At 38.7% G+C, this 21,132-nt stretch overlaps 1 protein-coding gene across 1 annotated transcript in view; it reads right to left on the bottom strand.

The window, feature by feature from the left end:
* The window catches only part of STARD9 (StAR related lipid transfer domain containing 9), a 199,718-nt gene that overhangs the window by 19,483 nt on the left and 159,103 nt on the right, over positions 1-21,132 (bottom strand). The window contains exons 22-24 of the mRNA XM_084631449.1: positions 19,330-19,520; positions 14,913-15,399; positions 825-12,269 (exon numbers count right to left, since the gene is read on the bottom strand). Coding sequence (XP_084487575.1) covers positions 825-12,269; positions 14,913-15,399; positions 19,330-19,520 — 12,123 coding nt within the window. The remainder of the gene's footprint in view (positions 1-824; positions 12,270-14,912; positions 15,400-19,329; positions 19,521-21,132) is intronic.

Consider the following 21,132-nt stretch of genomic DNA (forward strand, 5'->3'; position numbering starts at 1 on the left):
ACTTTTCCAGAGTGATATATTCCACTGCTAAAGACCCTGAAAACCAGGTAAAGTGAAAACATGAAATTCACAAGAATCTAACAAAGGACTCCTGCACAGCCCCCATCAGTCACATGATCACAGGAGTTGCAGAAATGCTAAACCATTAAAATAGTAGGAAATGTGTACAAAGAATTAGAACTCACTTTCATGTTTTTAATAACTATTGGGGGGTGAGGGGAATCAAGAGATACGCTCAATACTCATCTTAAGCTTTTAGGTTATAATGATAACTTCCTGATTTCCAATACAAATATTACCCTACAATAAGAATCTTATAAAAAGGGCTTAATTTTTCCTAGTTTCTCCACCATTGTCTTTTTATTTGTTTTTGCCACCTTCACATTCCCATAGCAGTATTTGCTAACAGAAACAAGAATGAAATATTGTTATAAAAAATACAGAGGCATCAAATTTTTTACATTGCAGTAGCTCATCAACAGAATCCTACTTTGATGGCTCACAGTGCAGAGATGTGTGTGTGATTCTCATAGCTGCTAATGATTTTGGTTAACTTTGTAGAAGGGGGACGTTGGACCTGAATACTCTGTAGCTTGTACTTCTTCCCATTTCCATGATTACAGTGAAAGCCTTGTTCTTCATTATTATTTATACTGCGGGTAAGAGAATCTTAATGTTACGCTTGTTCATACAAATGTTTCTGTTCTCCAGTTAAGATCCCTTAATAAACTGAATATTTAATACTTATGTTTATTAATTATTATTATTATTATGTGTATTTAAAATGCATGAGATTCCACACGAAACTATTTTAAGTAATTTACCTTTCATAAAGTTGCTGCTTTATGGGAACTGAAGTCAGATCCTCTCCTGTTCCATTCTGGAGAATTCTCAGCAGTGCATCTGTTTCTCCAATTCCATAATTCAGCTTTGCTTCAGTAAGCTCTACAGTAAGAGGCTGCTGCTTCATATCCAGATGTATGCCAGACATAATCTGGGCACGCTCTCTTTGAAGTCTCTCAATTTCTCTTGTTTTACTTTCCCAAGGCTGGGATTTCCCTTCTGTTTCAGTTGCTCGTTTGCTGATTGACTTCTTTTCCATTTGATTTTGTAAATCAGCAGCACTGCCAGTCAAGCTAATTACTGAGGATGGAGGACTGCCCTTCACTCCACACCAGTTGCTAAATTTATTGTGTATGGGCAAGTCACGAAGACTATAGCTTCGTGGCCTGTGGGTCTTCACTAAGGATGCATTCTCATTTAGTAGAATTTCAGTATTACATTCACTTGCAGAAGCCGATGCTGTATCGTCATCTTGAAGGGGTACATGCATATCACTCATTTTAGAAAGTGGAAAAGGGCAGTTATTTTGATTTTTCCAAAAGGAATGGTGGAACTGTGCAGAAGACGCTTCCATTTGATGTTCTGGAGATCCATCAGCATTTGTTTTGCTTGACCAACACGTACTAATTTCTTGATTAAAAAACAAGTCAGAATTTGGAGGTGAATGTCTACATTCCTCAACATAAGACGTCTGAGCGTGGTTTTTAATCAAAGAGGCATCAGAACTTCCAGTGGTTTTGTCATATCTGATTCTTCCTGAAGAGCCTCTTCCTCTTCTGGTGACATACATACAACGTAGTGAATGTTCCACTGGAATGTGCTCTTTGAGATCATCAACTAAATACTCCCCATGACCAGAAACCTCTAAAGTGCTACTTGAATGATACAATCTTTTTGCACGAATTGTAGTGTGTGCGTCAACAGTGAATCTGTGCTTTTCCTTCGACTCTTTTGAAACACCTACTCCTAAGAACTCTTTAGCTGTGTTCTTATCTGAGAAACTTGCAGATTTCTTGCTCACTTCCTTGCTATCTCTAGAAGTGGCAGATTCATTGTCTGTTTCTGTTTGTGAAGAATTGTCTACATGAGGCTCCAAGGTGCCCAAGCCAGAACATGAACGTGATCCTTGCTTTCTTTGATTACTGAGAGAACTTGAAGTATCATTAGGATGTTCCACAGATCCCTTGATAGAACAAATGGACTTGCTACAGGTAACCTGGTTGCTTGGATTTGCACTAAGTGTTAGAATAGGGGAAGAGGCTCTGTCAACTAATAAGGTGTTTTTATAACGTAGTTTCCTTTCTGCTGCAATATCAGATTCATCAACAGTTCTCTTATCCTGAGTGTAATGTGCTGGAGATGGAGACGTACTAGAAGTAGACCTGCTAACTACCATGCATGAAGATTCATCTTGTCCTGAACTCAGTGAAGATGATACAACAGGAGAAACTGTGGGACTTCCAAAAGCAACATTCTGCTGTGCACTGAATGGTGTTTTTTGAAGATCTAAGATAGGAGTGGAGGCTCTGGCTAACGAAGGCAGATGCATAAAGGAATCTCCCAAAATATTAGCAGCAGAATCATTGAAGACAGGCATGCTCTGCATTCTCATTTCAATGCTTTCTGGAGTTCTCTCTTGAACAGCCAGACGTACATCTTTCTTTTCCTGAGACCTACATACGGCGTCTGAACCTACCACTTTCACAATCACATTCACTTCCTGAGCTTTCATCAATTCATTTTCAATTTTTGCCTGGAATAGGTTTTGCTTGTTTTTGCTTTGTGGGTGTTCTGAAATATCAGCTTGAATGCCTACATCTCCTGTAGTTTGCGTACAACTGTCTGACATAGTAGCCCTTACAATCTCTTCAGCAATTCCTCTTTGATTGATTTTGGCATTCTGCTCGTTATCTATAACATTCTGTTGGGAGAGGTTTCCCAGCAGCTCAGAAGTGTTATGAAGAAGTTGTGATAGGTGCATGGACAGATTCTGCATGCTCATCCAAGAAGAAGGTCGCTGAAATGAACTCCTATTTGTGTCTTGTTTTCTTGCAGAAACATCTGTATAACTTCTCCGGTGCCTTTTCTGTCTTTTATACCTTCCTGTAGCCATTGTTTGTGTTCCCTGCTCACAAGTAATGCCTTGTGGTTTTTTGGAGGCTGTTTCTGACTCAGAAGGGTAGAGGAGTACAATTTCATCAACTTGCATGGAACTGTTTCCAGGTTGTTCAGAAGGATTCTCAAATTTTGAAATTCTGTTTTTGGGATTCGTTTCAAGTATCTCACTGGATACATTTACATAATGCTTGCTGTTGTCACTTGAATATGGAGATTCAAAGCCCTGTCTCACATCATCCCATCCCTGGGGGTCTTCAATGCTGCTTAAAGTGCTTGATAGTACTTTTGCATTAGCATAAGAACTGAGATGAGAGTGAAAAGGGGAGTTTTGAGAGTTCAATCCATTATCCACACTGGAGCACCTCATAACCTTATGATTATCTAGACTTAGAGGAGGCTGACTGCAAGAGACATCACTTGCACTACCAAAAACATATTGCTTCCAACCAATCTTGCAGAGTCCATCTTGCTGCCATGGATGAATGTATGGATTGATATCACTTGAACTAAAATGCATTGCATCTTTATTGTCCTGTAAAAATAAATTCGTTTCTTCTGGTTGATATCTCAATTCTTCAATTGTCTCTTCATTGCACTGTGGTAAAGTAGAAGTATTTGAATGTTTTTTTGCTTCTATATCCATGGAACGACCAGCTCTATGTGCCAAAGCAGTTGAATAGTGAACAGCAGAGGGCTCTAAGGAGTTGCTGCCTTGGCTTCTCTCCCCATAATTTTGTGAGCTTTTTGGATCATAATTAGCAGGTCTCTGAGTTTGTACCAATCTCTGCTGAAATCTGGGTTTGTATTTAGCCAGTATTAACTTATCTGACTCCAATTTAGAAAATCTTTCAATTCCATGAAGATCATCTTCAGTTGGAGATGGAGGCTCAACACTCATATTCAATTCTTGTAAAGATTTAGAGGCAGGATACAAAGAAAGATGTGCCTTAGATGAAACTTCTGAAGTGTATTCAAGATCAGAGATCGCAGAAATAGCTGGGGCTGACAATATGTGATTCTGTAAACAATGTCTTTGTTCATCTTGTTTGCAATGCTTTGTATTTAGTGCAGTAAAGTATGATTTTTCATTCCTAAGTAATACCAACTTGGGTTCCTGTGGAGGCAAACAACTGTTTTCTGGTAAAATTTTGAAGCACGTATTCTCATTTTTCACGAAAGGAAGATTTAGCCTTTCTGATTGTGAAGTCTTTCGCTTAATCTTCATTATATTATTTGCCATTATCTGATAATTGTCAGGACTATCAACACTTGAACATGCATTATTTTTGCAATGTTCCATATCTTTTCCACTTCTTACTTTTGCTCTATTTTGATCTTCTTCCTTTGCACGCCCATCCTGCCAATTGTCTTGTAAATCTATACATGAATTTATTTCAAAATCTGAGGCAGTGCGATATGTTTCTTTGGGATCCGCAGCATTATCATCTGTGGGACATACTCGCCCATTCAGACTATACATGTACCTGGAATCCACATTAATGTTTCCTGAACATGGGTTTTGCGATATTGTGATTTGTGGGGCCATGAACTCATTGGCAACAACTGATGGTGCTATGGTTTGATTTTCAACAGGATCTTTTCTTAAAAATGTTCTTCTCTGATTCCTGTCTGTTGCAGGAAGTGCTTTCTCCAAGTTTGAATGCAATTCCTTCTCATTTCTGCTAATTCTCGCTCTCATATTTTCCTCTTTATTAAGAGTTGCTCTTGCAGCATCCTCAAAAGCAAATGATGATGACATAGAAACATCATCATCTACTTTCCTTAGGTTTTCTAAAAATGCTTGTTGTAGTGAAACTTTATCAACTTCTGTTTCATTGTTGAGTTGTTCAGAGTTACTTTTATGTATTGATTTTCCATCTTCAGTAGGATATCCTTGAGAGGTAGATTTTGTATCATCTATTGGCAGATGTCTCTTTTCTTTTGTAAGAGAAAGTACAATATTTGTTGAAGCAGATGGCTGCTGGTCAAATATCACAGTATCATCAGATTGACTCTCTTGCATTTGTACTATAGCAAATGCAGAACAGTTTGAAGTAGCTGTATGTGAAACATCGTATCTGCTAGTTTCATTGTAACCAATGTCAGCAGTAAGAGGGTATTCTGAAAACATTTTTAATGATGGGTAAGAAACTTTTGGAACTTCTCGAGGAAACTCTCTCTCTTGTCTTTCTTGTAGAGAATGAGGGTTTGTAAAAGTAGATGACAACTGGTCAGTCAAAGAAATGTCTTGCAATGAGTCGTCAAGCTGCCTAAATTTCAGAGATTTTGAGTCTTCTGGCAAATTAGAGGTTTCAAAGGTACTAAGATTGTTGGAACTTTGAAATGTTGTATAAGCTGGAACATTCTCCACAGTGCATAAAGGAAGAGATTTTGTTTCCTTATTGCTATTTTGTTCAAGATTTTGATATGTAAGCAAGCTCTTCTCGGGTAGTTTCATGCCAGAACTACCAATATAGTCCTCTGAGTATAAACACAATATTTTTTCTTTTATACCATGGCAAATCTGGAAAGAATCTTGACTTTGTTCTTGCTTTTCATCTACTCCAACTACCTCTTTAGTGATTTCATCATGCTGTGTGTCTGTTCTCTCTCTCTCTCCAAATACAGAACAAATTTTGCTTTCATGATCTTTCTGATTTACAAACAGATCATCAGAAACAAGTATCGGTACATCCAAATCTACTGATTCACTTTCCAAGTATTTTGTTTTTCCAGAACAAACAGCATCAATTTTACATTTGTCTTCTCTGCTGTCTACCAAAACATTTGCAAGTGTAACGGGGCTATTCTTCAGCAGACCAGAAGAATATTCAGAAACACAAGAATTCATATTATATCTTGCAGAGTCTTCTTCATAATGAGCATTTCCCCATAAGGGTTGATGAATACTTTCCCCAAGGATCTCAGAAGCAACTGCAGAGTTGTCTGGATATCCCACACAGAGATCTCTAGAAGCCCTGTATGCCTGAATCTCACTGGGTTCAGTTTGATATCCAAATACATCAGGAATCCTTTCACTATTACTTTTACATTCTGTTTTAATATAGTCTGCAGTTGAACATTTCTCTGTCTGATTGCATTGCACTAATTCTTTCTGACTTATATTCATATTTTGAAAAACTTTCTGAGAACAGACCTCTGGTAGTGATTGCTTTATTTTCTTTCTCATATCATTATCTTTCAACATTGAAGAGGAAAGCAGATTTTTATTATCTGAAGTCAGTGGACCAGACACAGCCATTGACGCAGCCATACTTCCTTCTTGAACTATATCGTCAAAGGAATTAAAACAAACTTTTGATTCCCCCCGCACACTTAAGCCTGTGCTGTGCTCTGTCTCAGAATTGCTCACATTTTGAATTATATCTTCAGGAGAATCTAACCTTCCCAGGGAAACTGAATAATTTGTTGTGCCTTGACTGGGTGCAGCAATTATGGATTTGTGACACTCTGCAATATAGGAAGTTGAATTTATGTCATCCCTATCAGGAAATTGCCCAGATACAGCATAATTAGATGTGTTTAATACAAAGTTTCCTTCCCTCTCCTTGTTCTGCATGATCATGGTTTGCAGAAAATCACTCTCTTTATTTTGCATTTTATGAGAAAATGATTCATCTCTTCTCTCTTCGTTAAGTGTACTGGGTGCTCTGACACACACATCATTCTCCATTAATGTTTCATAGTAAGGAAGAACTCCAGTACCAGCATTACTATTAAATGACTTTACATGTCCTCTTAACACAGTGGGATCATCCTGCACAACTTCTGTGCTGTTATTTATTCCAAAATATAAAGGATGATTTACAGACTGACATGGAAAGACTTTAAGCAAACACTGTTGAGTTTCTTCAGAAGACTTTATAGTTTCTGGTGTACGCTGTTGTTTATTAGGTACCGAGGAATCATTGGCATCATTTCCAGAATAACCTTTAGATACCCAATGACTTTCTTTTAAGATCTCATTTAATTTATTATTTGTCGGTTGGTGGCTGCCTTTGTTTTCAGGTGGAACTTCATTTTGATTTTGTGAAGCAGTCAGTTCTCGACTCTCAATGTTTTCTTTGAAAGCCTTCCTTTCTTTATTGGTTCTAAAAACAGACGCATTATATGTTTTCACACTTTCATTTCTTACATCTGCTTTAACCATTTGTACCAGATTTATCAGATGCGTTTTCTCCTTCTCTTGTGCTATGAAGCACATTGGATCAGATTCAAAATTATCAGGTCTGCTTCCAACAAAATTTACATCCAAATCTTCAGACACCCCATACTTGGGATAGTCGGTATAAGAACTCTTATCTGTATTGCTATTCTCTTTAATAGGTCTTCCAGATTTTCCTCTGATTACGTTTTGCTCAATTACTGCACTATCATCAGCTGAACGGTCACAGTTATTAATGTCTTCCACCAATTTATTCATAATATCTGTTTTGCCCTTCTTTTCAATTGCATCATGGCTACCTCCTGTTAACCTTAAAGTATCAACTGACAAAACATCTTGTTCTTCTAGCTTAGAAGAAGCTGTAAAGTATCTTTCTGGGATCTCAGATTCAATTATAAATTTTTCACTGTTGTCTCCGTCACAATACATCTGATCGAGAGCTGGAGTCTCTTGTGTAAATGAAACATTTACATCTGTGTGCAGTTCACCTCTTCCTGTGCTAACCAACATCTCATCGTCTTTCATATTAGTTTGTTCCTCACTCCCAACCATTTTGGAGTTAGTTATGCTTCCATCAACTTTGTTTTCTTGATGAAAGTTCTTATGGGCCAAGCAGTCTGTTATACAAGTTTCACTTGTATTGCTAGAAACATTTTTTTGTCCCTTTTCACTGTTTTCTAAGGAGATCTCTTCACCACAACTAACTGTTATTGTTCTGGCTATGCTTTCAGTATTCAACACATTTTCTGTTATTCTGTTAGTCTGCTTCAATTCCTCATAAGAATCAAGGAAGCCTATAGTATTCTCAGAGAAATCTGATGAGCTGGAACGCACTGATGGAGTGCTTTTAGAAGCAGCTTCAGTCTCTGTTGAACAATAATTTATTTCTATGTTTGCTTTCCTTTTATTTTGATGAATGCTACTTGTCGGAATGAAGCTGTCAGAAATCTCCACTGTTTTTGATTCATCAGTGTCCCTTACACCACCAACACCAAACACACCTGATTCTTCTTTCTCTGCCTCTTCCTGCAGTACTGTTGTGTGCACCTTTTGGTAAAACTCATGGTGATCTTTGCAAGCCACAAGATCACTGGGATCTTTTGATCTCTGAACCAGACTATTGCTTTCCAAATTATTTCTGCTCCTTTCTGCAATATCACATTGGGCTTCAACTACAGAGAAGTTATGTAAGGTTTCAGTCTGCCTAGCTTTAATTTCCAAAATATTGTTTTCCAACTTGATGACACTGTTAACCAGTTTAGCAATTTCTTCAGTGGTGTTTATTTTTTTACTCTGATAGGGAACCAGAGTCTCTTCCAGGATAATTTCATCTTCAGTATCGGTTGCCTTCTTTGTGCATTCAGATTTTTTATTCACACTTGGACTCCCTTCTTGGAAAGCAGTGTCTGATACAGTTGTATTAGGTTCAAACACTTTTCCGGAGTCTGTTTTTACATAATTACTGGTTCCTCCAACAAACAAAACCTCTCCTGAGAAATCACTTTCACTAAGAACCACACAAGAAAAAGCAGTTTCATTCTCTTCTCTTGATTCAGGAAAGGATTTGTTCTTGGTCTGAGTATCAGAGAGAACGGCTGCATCATATCCCACAGGAACTTCAGCCTTTTTATGCATGTTGTTTTTCTGCTCTTCAGATTTTAAGCAACACATTGTGCAGAGGCAATTAGAATTTATTCCAGAACAGCAGCTTTTTTGGACATTGTTTTCTATACTGAAATTAGATCTGGTGTCACAAATTTCATTAACTGCTGTAAGATCCTGCAGTTGTGTATTATATTTCTCAGTTTCAGAAGTATGCAGAAAAAGATTAGTTTTTGCTGTGTCACAGTAAAATTCACTTGAGTTGGACTGTGAGGTGGATTCATCTCTAATTTCACAAGTAGTTGTAGTTGAGAGCTCAGTGTTTTTTCCATTTAAATTCACATTAAGGTATCTTAATTCATCTACCACCAAATTTCTATATTTGGATGATGACCTTTCCTGGCCTACAGGGTGAGAACTCAAATGATCTTTTTCTTTACTTTCACTGCTTTCTTTTCTTATAGTCTCAGGACATAATGCGGTGTTTCCCAAAATGTGTAGGGATAAGCAACTTTCAGGATTGTCAGCCTGTAAACTTTTAAGAAAATGATTCTTTAAAACAATTTTCCTTTGAAATTCACAATTATTTTGTGAACACAGATCTTCATCCTGTTCATATTCTTCAGGATCTCTGAATGAAGGGGCCTCCAAGGCAGTTTCAATAAATATATCTCTACTTGTTGTATTACAGACCAACTCTTTCTGAGAAGTGTCTATTGATATTGCAAATTGGTCATAACTAGCATCCTGGGGAAAGGTTGCAGGACCAGTGCGATAGGGTTTTCTTTCAAAAGAAAAATCTCTGTCTGTGGTTATTTCTCCTGCAAACAACTGTTGGTAATCCATCTTCTGCATAGATTCAAAATTATTCCCCCTGTAACTGAGTAGACCTACTTTACCAGCAGAATTTTCTCCTTGTTCAACAGAAGTCTGAAGTGTATAACTTTTCTTTATACCAGTGTTCCTGTTCTTGTTTGACAGGTCACGGAGAAAGAAACCCTCATCACAGGATGTTGATGTTCCCTCTTTTGCAAAGAGCTGACCATGTTTTTTATATATTCCATGTTTTACTGAAGATGTTCCTACTGTGGGTAGTGAAGCTGTATCAGGAGACAGCTCTTTAGACAATCCACTGGCAGCTGCATTGACAGATGCATCTCTTGTGTTTGACTCTATTGTTTTTGATTCCATTATCAAATTATCACAATCATTATCTGTGTCGTCTTTTTCAATAGTTCTAAAGAAGCTATCTTCTAAATCAGAATCTCCATGATCTTTTCTCTGCTGTAAAACATAGGTAGATGGTGCTGAAATGAATGATATTTTTTTAGAATCCTGATCCTTGGGCAGTTCAGGATAAATTTTGGGGAGAGAGCCCTCTTCTTTTCCAGACACTGAGAACAAACAATCTGTCATGGAGTTTTTTTTCAAACAGCTATACTGTTGTGTGTATTCAACAGTAGATCCATAAGTAGATAATACAGTAAGCTGTTTGTGTTTAGGATGAGCTGACTTGACATCTTCATAATAACCACGTTTTGCTGAAAATGTTGAAATGGGGACACATGAAGTGCTTGGTCCTATTGAACTGACAAACAATGACCTAACATCTGGAGATTCTAAGACAGAATTTTCATCAGAATTTGCATTTTCTTTGACCATCTTACTTAATAAAGATCCACTCTCAGGAACTTTGTTTGTATCTCTCTTAAAATGTGTTGTTTCTGGTAATGGTATTTCTGATCCATCAGAGGAGAAAGTTGCATTTATCTCATTTACGCCATGTGATAAATGAGAAATACTATGTAACTGCTTATAGCCAGAGACAAAAGATACTTCAGCAGCTGACTGCTTTAGGTCATCTTTCTTCATCCAACATTCCAGCTTGCTCAGATGAGCACCACAAAATTGTAAATTTTCACGAAAAGAAGGTACAGCTATTCTGGGGCTGCTGATTTCACTTTCTGAGTCATATGAAGACAAAGCATCAATGAGCGTCAAAGGGTTTCCACCTGTAGAATTAAGTCTTTGATCAAGAAACCCTTCTTGTTTTATAAAACAAACCTTCATCTCTTTCAACGGCTGTTTGCAATTGTTATTGCAAATGGACTGTGTTTGAGTACCCAGATAAAAAGAACTACTCTGCTTTAGATCATAATTTGTTCCTTTTACATCTTTGTCACAGACTCCAGGCTTCCGGCATTCCTCAGTCTGTATGGCTGGGGACCTAGGACTCTGCAGCCTCCAAAATATCTCTGCAGGCACTTCATCAGATGAATCAGATTTGGATTCTTCTATCAGATCTTCTGCTAACACCTCTTCTGCATCAGCTAAGCTATCCAGAGAAAAGCTTCTTTCAGTCTTTGCCAATCTACTGCGTGATGTGGATGAGGTCACTAAGGGTGAGACATGGTGATCATATCTGCCTTTGTAAAACTTAACTGGCTCTTGGTGAACCAATAACTTGTGAAAACGTTTTTTACTTTGTTTTTTGGCTTTATTTTCTTTTTCTACCAGAGAGTCTTGAGACATCTGACTATCATCACTTTCAGAATCTTCTGGGTTGGTGATACATTTATTCCGGTCTGAATCTTCCTGTTTCAGTTGCTCGGTCAAGGCTTTTGCATAAGCACAGGAGAGAGAATCCACAGAGTAGGAACTATCAGTATCAGAAAAGTCATTTTCATCATCCTCTTGCCAATTCCCTAGCAGATCTGTGGCTGCTTTTGAGATTCCGACATTCAACACCTCAGCACTGTGCCATTTTTTTTCAATGTAACGGAGTGGTGTCTGGATGTTTATCTTATTAAGGTTCCCTACTGAAGTAGCTGTCATCAGAAACTCCTGCTTTTCCACTGACTGCCTATCATGATTTGGCAAGGATGACTTTGGCTCTCTTTTCAAGTTCCTCGCTGTTTGACTTAGACAAACTGATGGAGGCTTTCCACGCACTATTGATTTTTTCACTTCCTTGGTAAAGCTTTCTGGAAGTGAATCTTGGCGTTCTCCTCTTAAATCCATTCTAGACTTTTTATGAGATGCCTGGGCTTCACTTTCTTCTAGCTGTCTCCCTGTAGGCTGACTTGAATCTCCTAATACCTTCGCTTTGGTCACTTGTGTCCCTGTAATAAAGGTTTCAAGTTCACCTTTCTTCTTAAGCTGATTGGGAGAGAGGCTCTTAGAGGTCTGGCTTTGAGGTTCAGTTTGTACTAATCTATCATCTAATTTTTCCATTTTTTTATTATCTGTGTTGATATGTAATATAACTGGACCATTACAGTCTTTTTCTGCTCTTTTTTTATTTCCAAACAGTGATGTCTTTTGTTTTTTAGTTAGCTGTCTCTGTGTCGGGAAGGAACTATACCTCTCATCATTAAGGTCATCTCTCCTGGAATTGTCTTTAATTGTTCTGGGTAGATATTCTAGAGACAATGTTTTCCATGGTGGATTGCCTTCATGGCATTTATAAGTATTTGGTGAGGTAGATAATTCAGAGGTGGTCTTCCTCTTCAGGAAAGAGCTGTGAAAATAATGCAAGAAAAAGAATCAGAGGCTTTTACATACTGCATGACTATATAAGTATATATTATGTCCTTGGCCCACAGAGACTCCATAGCTGTAATCACTATTAATCACACTATAGTTCTGAGTCACTGAAATCCACTTAACACAAGCCTAGTCATGCCCCTACCTTTACCCTGTGGTTTCCAAATTTAAGAGAGCTCTCTGGGGAGATTCCCAGCTAGTTTAGTAATGGCTACTCAGCTTCAAAGTCTGAGCCAGATACAGCATTTTAGTCAGTGATAGGCAAAAAGCAATGTTGTTACTATTATAAATGATTTCAGAATGCCCACAAGAGTGCTGGGTGCTTCATAGGAAAACAAACAGAAGACAAGTCCCTGAACTCTAGAGCGTACAGTCTAGTGAGAGACTTCTCAATCAAGTTATAATATCAAGGAAAAGGGAATGATGCAGGGTTATATGTACAATCAGATTGCATCTGTATATATTAGGGCTGTCAAGTGATTAAAATAATTAATCGTGATTAATCACACTGTTAAATAATAATAGAATACCATTTATTTAAATATTTTGGATGTTTTCTACATTTTCAAATATATTGATTTCAATTACAACACAGAATACAAAGTGTACAGTGCTCACTATTTTTGATTACAAGTACTTGCACTGTAAAAAGAACAAAATAGTATTTTTCAATTCACCCAATAGAAGTACTGTAGTGCAATCTCTTTATCATGAAAGTTGAACTTACAAATGTAGAATTATGTACAAAAAATAACTGCATTCAAAAATAAAACAATGTAAAGCTTTAGAGCCTTCAAGTCCACTCAGTCCTATTTCTTTTTCAGCCAATCGCTCAGACAAACAAGTTTGTTTACATTTGCAGGCGACACTGTGAACAAGAAGCAGGCAGCATTATCACCTGAAAATGAGAACAGGCGTTCTGATGGCACTGTTGTTGTTGTAGTTGCAAGGTATTTACGTGCCAGATGCGCTAAAGATTCATATGTCCCTTCATGCTTCAACCACCATTCCAGGAGATATGCATCTATGCTGATGACTGGTTCTGCTTGAGAACAATCCAAAGCAGTGCGGACCGACGCATGTTCATTTTCTTTATCTGAGTCGGATGCCACCCAGTAGAAGGTTGATTTTCTTTTTTGGTGGTTCGGATTCTGTAGTTTTCTCATCGGAGTGTTGCTCTTTTAAGACTTCTGAAAGCAAGCTCCACACCTCGTCCCTCTCAGATTTTGGAAGGCACTTCAGATTCTTAAACCTTGGGTCGAGTGCTGTAGCTATACCTAGAAATCTCACATTGGTACCTTCTTTGCGTTTTGTGAAATCGGCAGTGAAAGTGTTCTTAAAATGAACAACATGTGCTGGGTCACCATCTCAGATGGCTATAACATGAAATATATGGCAGAATGCCGGTAAAACAGAGCAGGAGACATACAATTCTTCCCCAAGGAGTTCAGTCACAAATTTAATTAACACATTTTTTTTTAACAAGCGTCCTCAGCATAGAAGCATGTCCCCTGGAATGGTGGCTGAAGAATGAAGGGGCATATGAATGTTTAGCATATCTGACACGTAAATACCTTGCAGTGCCGGCTACAAAAGTGCCATGAAAATACCTGTTCTCATTTCAGGCGACATGGTAAAGCAGGCAGCAATATCTCCCATCAATGTAAACAAACTTGTTTGTTTTAGCGATTGGCTGAACAAGAAGTAGGACTGAGTGGACTTGTAGGCTCTAAAGTTTTACATTGTTTTTGTTTTTGAGTGCGGTCATGTAACCAAAAAAATCTACATTTGTAAGTTGCACTTTCACGATAAAGAGACTGCACTACAGTACTTGTATGAGGTGAATTGAAAAATACTAATTCTTTTGTTTATCATTTTTACAGTGCAAATATTTGTAATAAAAAACATACACTTTGATTTCAACTACAACACAGAATATATATGAATATGTAGAAAAACATCCAAAATATTTAATAAAATTTCAGTTGGTATTCTATTGTTTAACAGTGCGATTAAAACTGTGATTTATTTTTTTAACCACAATTAAATTTTTTGAGTTAATCGCGTTAGTTAATTGCGATTAATTGACAGCCCAAGTATATATACTTAAGCATATATACGTTTTGGTGGTCCAAATGTTGTGGGTGTGTTGGGGGTGGTTAAGGGTACCCCTGTTTATCTTTTAAAGTGACACTGCAGAAGTGAATTTTTAGGAGTGGTTTGATCAGGCAAAAATAAAGTCTTGACCAAGAGTCCAGGAAAGAGATTCCAAACCTAAAGTAAAAGGTGCAAAGACATGTGTGAGAGCCAGTGAAAGGGGTATCAAGGAGGCAGGGGCAATGTGAAAGGAGACTAGGTCAAAGATTTAGGGAGGGGTGCAGAGTCTTGAAAGCAAGGACAAATCGCTTAAAAATGTGTCATAAAATAAGACTGGAGACTTAAAGGGAAGTGAGAGTGGTGTAGCTGCTTTTATAAGATGGATCAGGGTTTTGACTTATACAAAGTTTGGGTTAATATACCCTTATAAAAATGTTTTTAGTACATTACCTGATCGTAGGGCAGCAAATATTTCTTAAACTTGGAACTAATATGGAAAATTCTATAAAAGTTTACTTACCTGTAAATGGGTACATGTGGTGGGTAAAGATTACAGAAAGAATGTCTTCTTGGTTGCAAGGAACTTGAACCAAATGACTTGCTTTTCCTTTGCAACTTGTGATCCCAGGAGGTAATTGTGGTGTTTTGGTTCAGGACTTGGGACTGTTTCAAGTTATCCTCACTGAGCCAGAAGCTGGCCTCTAGCTGCTCTAGGTTTCTCTTGGCTTCCAGTAATTTTTGCTTCTTGACAATCCTCTCCAACTGGAACTTGACCTTTTTCCGCCTTATGTTTCTTTCTGCTTTCTTTAAAGAGTATCTCCGCAAAAGCTCCAGCTGTACCAGCCTCTTCCTATTCTGCACTACCAGGGAAGGACAGATCTCCAAATCCACAGTATTCTGCACTTCAGCTTCTGCATATGACTTAGACTCTGTCTGTACAGCAAACTCCCTCTGCTGCGGTTGAAGGGAAGCCAGTTGTTTCTTCTCGTTAATAAGCCACTGTTGGTCTATAAGCAAAATTATAAAAGAAAAATATTAGAAAATGTCTTCATTATTATCCTGTTCCTAATTTCAATCAGCAGCAAAGACCCACCTGAAGGGTGTAATCAATTATACATTAAGACTTTGTATGAATCATTTAAACCAGATCAGGATATTTAAAATGGCTGCTATCAGACATCTCTTCTATTCTGCTTCAGTATATTGTTGGCCTACCCCCACTGCCTTTCTTAATTCTAAGATCCCTTCCTTCTCTAGCGTCTCAAGGGTACACAGACGGGACAGAAGCAGGAAGCCAGATTAAAGGCAGAAGCAGGCAGCCAGACAAAAGGGATTCTCTGATCTGTACTTGCTGGATACCAAAGGAACAAAACTTGTGATCCAACAAATCTAGAGAAAGTTGATAGGTCACATCCCCTCTAGTGGCAGCATTGTGCTGTATTAGTAATGGAGAGACCTCCAACTGGGATAAGACTTGGAAAGCTGACTACAAGTATGCTGCATCAGTGGTGGAGTTGGTTTTAAAAGCTTAACCCATCAGCTTCATTAAGGGAGCTGATGGGATAAGCTTTCTCTAGCAAGAATTTGCAATGGCAAGTAACTTCTATAGGGATAAGCATCTACACATCTAATTCCTCAAAAATCATTCAAACTTTTACCTTAAAATGCAGTGGATACACTTAATGTTTCCTGCTGGTTTGAGAGGTGTTACCAAGTTCTATTGGTATTCCTCATTTAATGTGTGTGTCTCCAACAGTATTGACTTTCAAAATGGAAGAAACTTCCTATACTTCTACCTTAACATTTCTGAGATCAGATTATTGTTTGTATATGTGATTTTAAGGAACTGAAAATGTGCATTGTGGGTAGGTCTATGATGGAACTGAAAGGCAGTGGGTTGTGGAGCCAAGGTGCCCAAAGCATTTGGGTGTTACATTTGGCTAACAAGATATGGGAATTGAGTTTTGCCTACATGTTGACGTTGTCTTAACTAGTAATTTCCTGGATTTTTAGTGACTCCATTAAAAGTATATGCACTTAAACAACCTAACTCTCTAGCTCCTCTATCTATGGTCCATATCCCCATAGTATTTGAGTGCTTTGAAAGTATTTAAAAATAGAGATAACAATAGTTCTCTATATTCCCCTTTCTTCTTTCCCAGCCTGTTGAAGAAACAACTTAATTTATGTATTATATTTGTTGGTTTGGTTTTGCTCGTTTATGCTGATGTGTATGTTCATCTAAAGTGAGGGAAAGCTAAGTCAATAAAATGGAATTTGCATTTAGCTCTGAAAGTGGTTAGTTCCACGGTCATTCTTATCTCTTATGAGTTCCATAAACTAGTTCTAGATCTGAAAGTTCTGTTTCCTGTGCTCATAAGTCAACTGCTTCATTGTCCCTGCAGAACATAACTGTCACGAGACGTCCGCAGGGATCAGTTCTGGGTCTGGTTCTGTTCAATATCTTCATCAATGATTTAGATAATAGCACAGGGAGTACACTTATAAAGCTGGGAGGGGTTGCAAGTGCTTTTAGGATAGGATTAAAATTCAAAATGATCTGGACAAACTGGAGAAACGGTCTGTAATTTCCATTTGAATGTACAGACAGAGAAGAGACCATGATGTAATAGTAATGTTGCAGTTTTAACCTATAATTAATTAGACTCTGCTTCAACTACTGCAGGACACTTCTTGCTCAGTACTGACAAAGATATGAAAGCATTTGACTGGAAGGTGTCAATCACATTTAGAGAAGGTCAAAATTTATAGTTTTAGAGGCCAACAAAATGAATTATTGTACAGAGCTGCCATCAAGCAAATTTTTGAAACCTAGGTGAAATTCTGGTCCCACTGAAGTCAATGGCAAAACTCACTTTTACTTCAGCAGGGCCATGATTTTACCCCTAAACTTGAGTGTCCCTTGTAAATTTCATATTATATATTATGTGTTGACCTAGATTTTAAACAAATTGTCTCTTCCTTTTCACGTTTGTCCCTCCTGTAATTTTTGGTTCTCTCTGTATTTAATTGGTTTCATTATTTAGGTTTCACATGGAATCTGCAGAAGATTTCAATCCATGCCATGGGCCTGTGCACATACATTTTCCTATGAACATCAGTTTGAGAGTGAAATGGACTATGAGTGTGTGAATATGGTCTATGCCATTTTACAGGTGATACCTGTAAGGATATAACACCCACAGATCTTTACTGCAGTTGCAAGCATGAGTTGTTCCATCAGTGTGTGCTGGTGTGTATAACAGTCTGTCTTCAAAGAGCAACTCCCCACATGCCTTTCATCAGAAATTATCTCAGCCTTGAAAGGCCTTCTTGGGTTTCAACTTCCCAGGATAAATTCAAGAGATAACAGTTAGACATTTAAAAAAGGAAAAAACCCAGATAGCCAAGTCACTCCACACTGCCATAAGGGGCACTTGAGTTAAATACTTAAATAGAGCCACGCAATACAAGCAGCAACCGGGAGTATCAGGAGAGGCATTGAGCTCCATGCCATAAAACAAGTAGTACTACTCCTGGGGAAATTCTGTGCCAAAAAATTATAAAATCTGCAAACAATATTTTAAAGTTCTGCATATTATTGGCCCTCCGAGCCACATATGTCATCTTCAGAAGTTCGAGAGCTGGGGCACACCTGCTGGGAGCCAGGGGTTGGGGTTTCAGCCCCACTCCTGCTGAAGCCCCGAGCCCTGGCAGGTGCACCCCATAGGGCTGAAGCTCTGACCCGCCCCACCCGCTGGGTAGAAGTCCCTACCCCACCACCCCGCTGGAAGGCAGAGGTCCTGAGCTATCCCCCAGTCTGATAGGTGGAGAATGGGGGAAGATGTGGGGGGCTACGCAAGCTGTACTTTAATGGTACAAGAGTCGCATGTAGCTTGAGAGTCACAGTTTGGCCACCCCTGCTATATAATCATGCCAGTTTCAATTATTTTTGTAATTTACTTCAAAATACCTTCCAGCAATACAGAACAACAAAAAAAAAGTCCCCCATGAGCAGAGAGTTAAAGAAACCCCTATGACAACCAAGTTCCTGTTTCTCTGCCCGCCCCCCACCCCGAGCCCAGCTGCGGGGTCAGACACCCACATCCCCTCCCCTCAGAGCCCAGCCGTGGGGCACCCCATAGCCCAGACATTCTCATCCCCTACCCCCAGGGCCCAGCTGTGGGCCAAACTGAGCTGTGGGACCCCCCGAACCTAGACACTCGCACCCCCTATCCCCCCCAGAGCCCAGCCGCCCCTCTCCCCAACCCAGACACTCACACCCTCAACTCCTCAGTGTCCAGCTGCCACCCCCCACACCAGTCCAGACACCCACACCTCCTATCCCCCGCCCCAGAGATCAAGAGGGAGAACAGCCTGATACTGCATCCTGGGCTTCTCTGGAGTTTCCTGCATGCTGCCTCCTTCCTTCAGGGCATGCTGGGAACTGCAGCTGCCTGGAGCCTTCCGGCTCCCTTCCCCTCCCCCAGGCAGTGTCTTCTACTGTATTTGCGAGCTGGACTCTGCATGATCCAGCAGCCCCTATTGGTGGCCAGCAGCTCTCCAGTTCATTTCTGTGGGGGAAAAGGAAATTCTGCGCAGAACATTAATTTCCGTGCAAATTCTGTATTGCACAGTGGCCCAGAATTCCCACAGGAGTAGTAGTACTTCCACCACTCAGCAGTGAACCCCCAAGCTAATAAACCAGTGCTGCAGGCAAGGTGCTAATGAATTCCATTAGTCCTCTATCAGCAAAAGTTTGATAACTGTCCTCATAAGGAGGGCAATTATAGGAGAAAACTAGTTAACTGTCAAAGACTCCACCAACGGTCCAAAAATGTAAAAAGGGGAGAAAAATGAAAACAGCAATGAAGGAATGCAGTAAAAGAAGGGAAGTAGAGAGAGACAGAGAGAAAGAGAGAGAGAGAGACACCCACTTTCTCTGATCTGCTGGTTGATTAGTGCCTGGTCATATTCTAGTTCATGCTCTGCTTTGATCTGTCCTGCCAGGATCTGCTGCTTTAAATCCTCAACGTAGAGCTGCTGCTGTTGAACGTGTTCCCTGTGGAAAGCTTCCTGATCTCTCAGCTTCTGCTTGTATTCTTCATGCACAAAATCTATCTCTCTGCTGTTAGAAATGTTAACAATGATTTTAAACCAAGAAACACAAACATTTTTTTGTTAAGACATTTCTTTATGTTAGACAGACCCTTAAATCAGACAAAATTCAAGCTATTGTGTGTACAATCAAACACATTTAAGGGGTAGAAAATTCTGCCAAGATCATATGGTGCTAAGGTAGTTGCATATGTGATGTCATACATAGTATGTCACAATCCCATATAAATCAGTAAAAGCTACCATACGAGGTTTCTCATGGTAAAACAGAAAATTCCATCATTAGAAAGTTAATAGCAAAGGTAACTTGTTAATATTGTCACTGATCATTTTTATTTAAGGTCATCCTATAAGGAGATCCTTTTCTTTTAAATATGTAAAAATACCTTGCATGCTGTGCCTTTCATCTGAAGATTTCAAAGTACTTTGCAAAAGTGACAAGTCATTATTATTCTTTTGTTACAGACCAAAAAAACCTGAAGCCTAGTGAGGTTAAGCGAGTAACCCAAGGTTACACAGTCAGTCGCTAATACAGTCAGCATAAGAGCCCAGATCTTGTCACCAAATTCTCTGCTCTAACCACTAGATAAGGCTGCTTCTTCTATATTTTAAGTGCAGTTATCGTCAGAAAGGTCACTATGTTAAAAAAAAACCACTTTAACAGTTCTTCTCCGAGTGAATTCCAAGATACGTACACATGTATTTCAATGACAAAATAATTTTTTACTAGCTTCTCTTACATTAGTAGTGTTAAGCCACTCATAGTTATGAAAAGAGGGAGCTGGATTCCATTCTGGTTTGTGCATCAACACCACAATTAATAATTAAGGTTCAACTGTAGAATATTTACAGGAATGATGCATGAACCACATTTGGATTTTTGCTTTTGAAAACCATTTTTTACTTGTAAACTTAGCAAATTAAATGTGTAAAACATTGAAAAAGAATAAACATAGAAAATGCCATTTTTACAGATTCATTTTAGGAACGAATAAAACTTTTATTTACAAAATTATAGCTAATTTAGCCATTTTAGACTCGATTCTGACCAACAGGGATGAACTGGCAGTGAATAGGAAGGTGGACAGCAATTTGGGTGAAAGTGATCATGAAATGATATATAGATAGGAAAGAAGGAGCAAGAGTGGCAGCATAAGGACAATGGTGTTCAAAAAATCAGATTTTAAACAAACTCAGAGAACTGGTAGGTAAGGTCCCCTGGGAAGAAAATCTATGGGAAAAAGGTGTTCAGGAGAGCTGGCAGTTTCTAAAGGGGACAATATTAAAGGCACAACTGAAAACTATTCTGATGCGAAGGACGATAGGAAAAATAATAAGAGGCCAATATGGCTCCATCAGGAGCTCTTTAATGACCTGAAAACCAAAAAGGAATCCTACAAAAAGTGGAAACCTGGGCAAAGTGCTAAGGAGGATTACAAAAGAACAGCACAAGCATGTAGGGACATAAATCAGAAAAACTAAGGCACAAAATGAGTTACACGTAGCAAGGGACATGAAACGGACTAAGATGGAATTGTTTAAATACATTAGGAACAAGAGAAATATGAACAAAAGTGTAGGTCCTCTACTTAATGGGGAAGGAGAGCTAATAACTGATGACA

This window comes from Lepidochelys olivacea (assembly GCF_965140295.1).
Source record: "Lepidochelys olivacea isolate rLepOli2 genome assembly, chromosome: 6".
NCBI classification, from domain to species: Eukaryota; Metazoa; Chordata; order Testudines; family Cheloniidae; genus Lepidochelys; species Lepidochelys olivacea.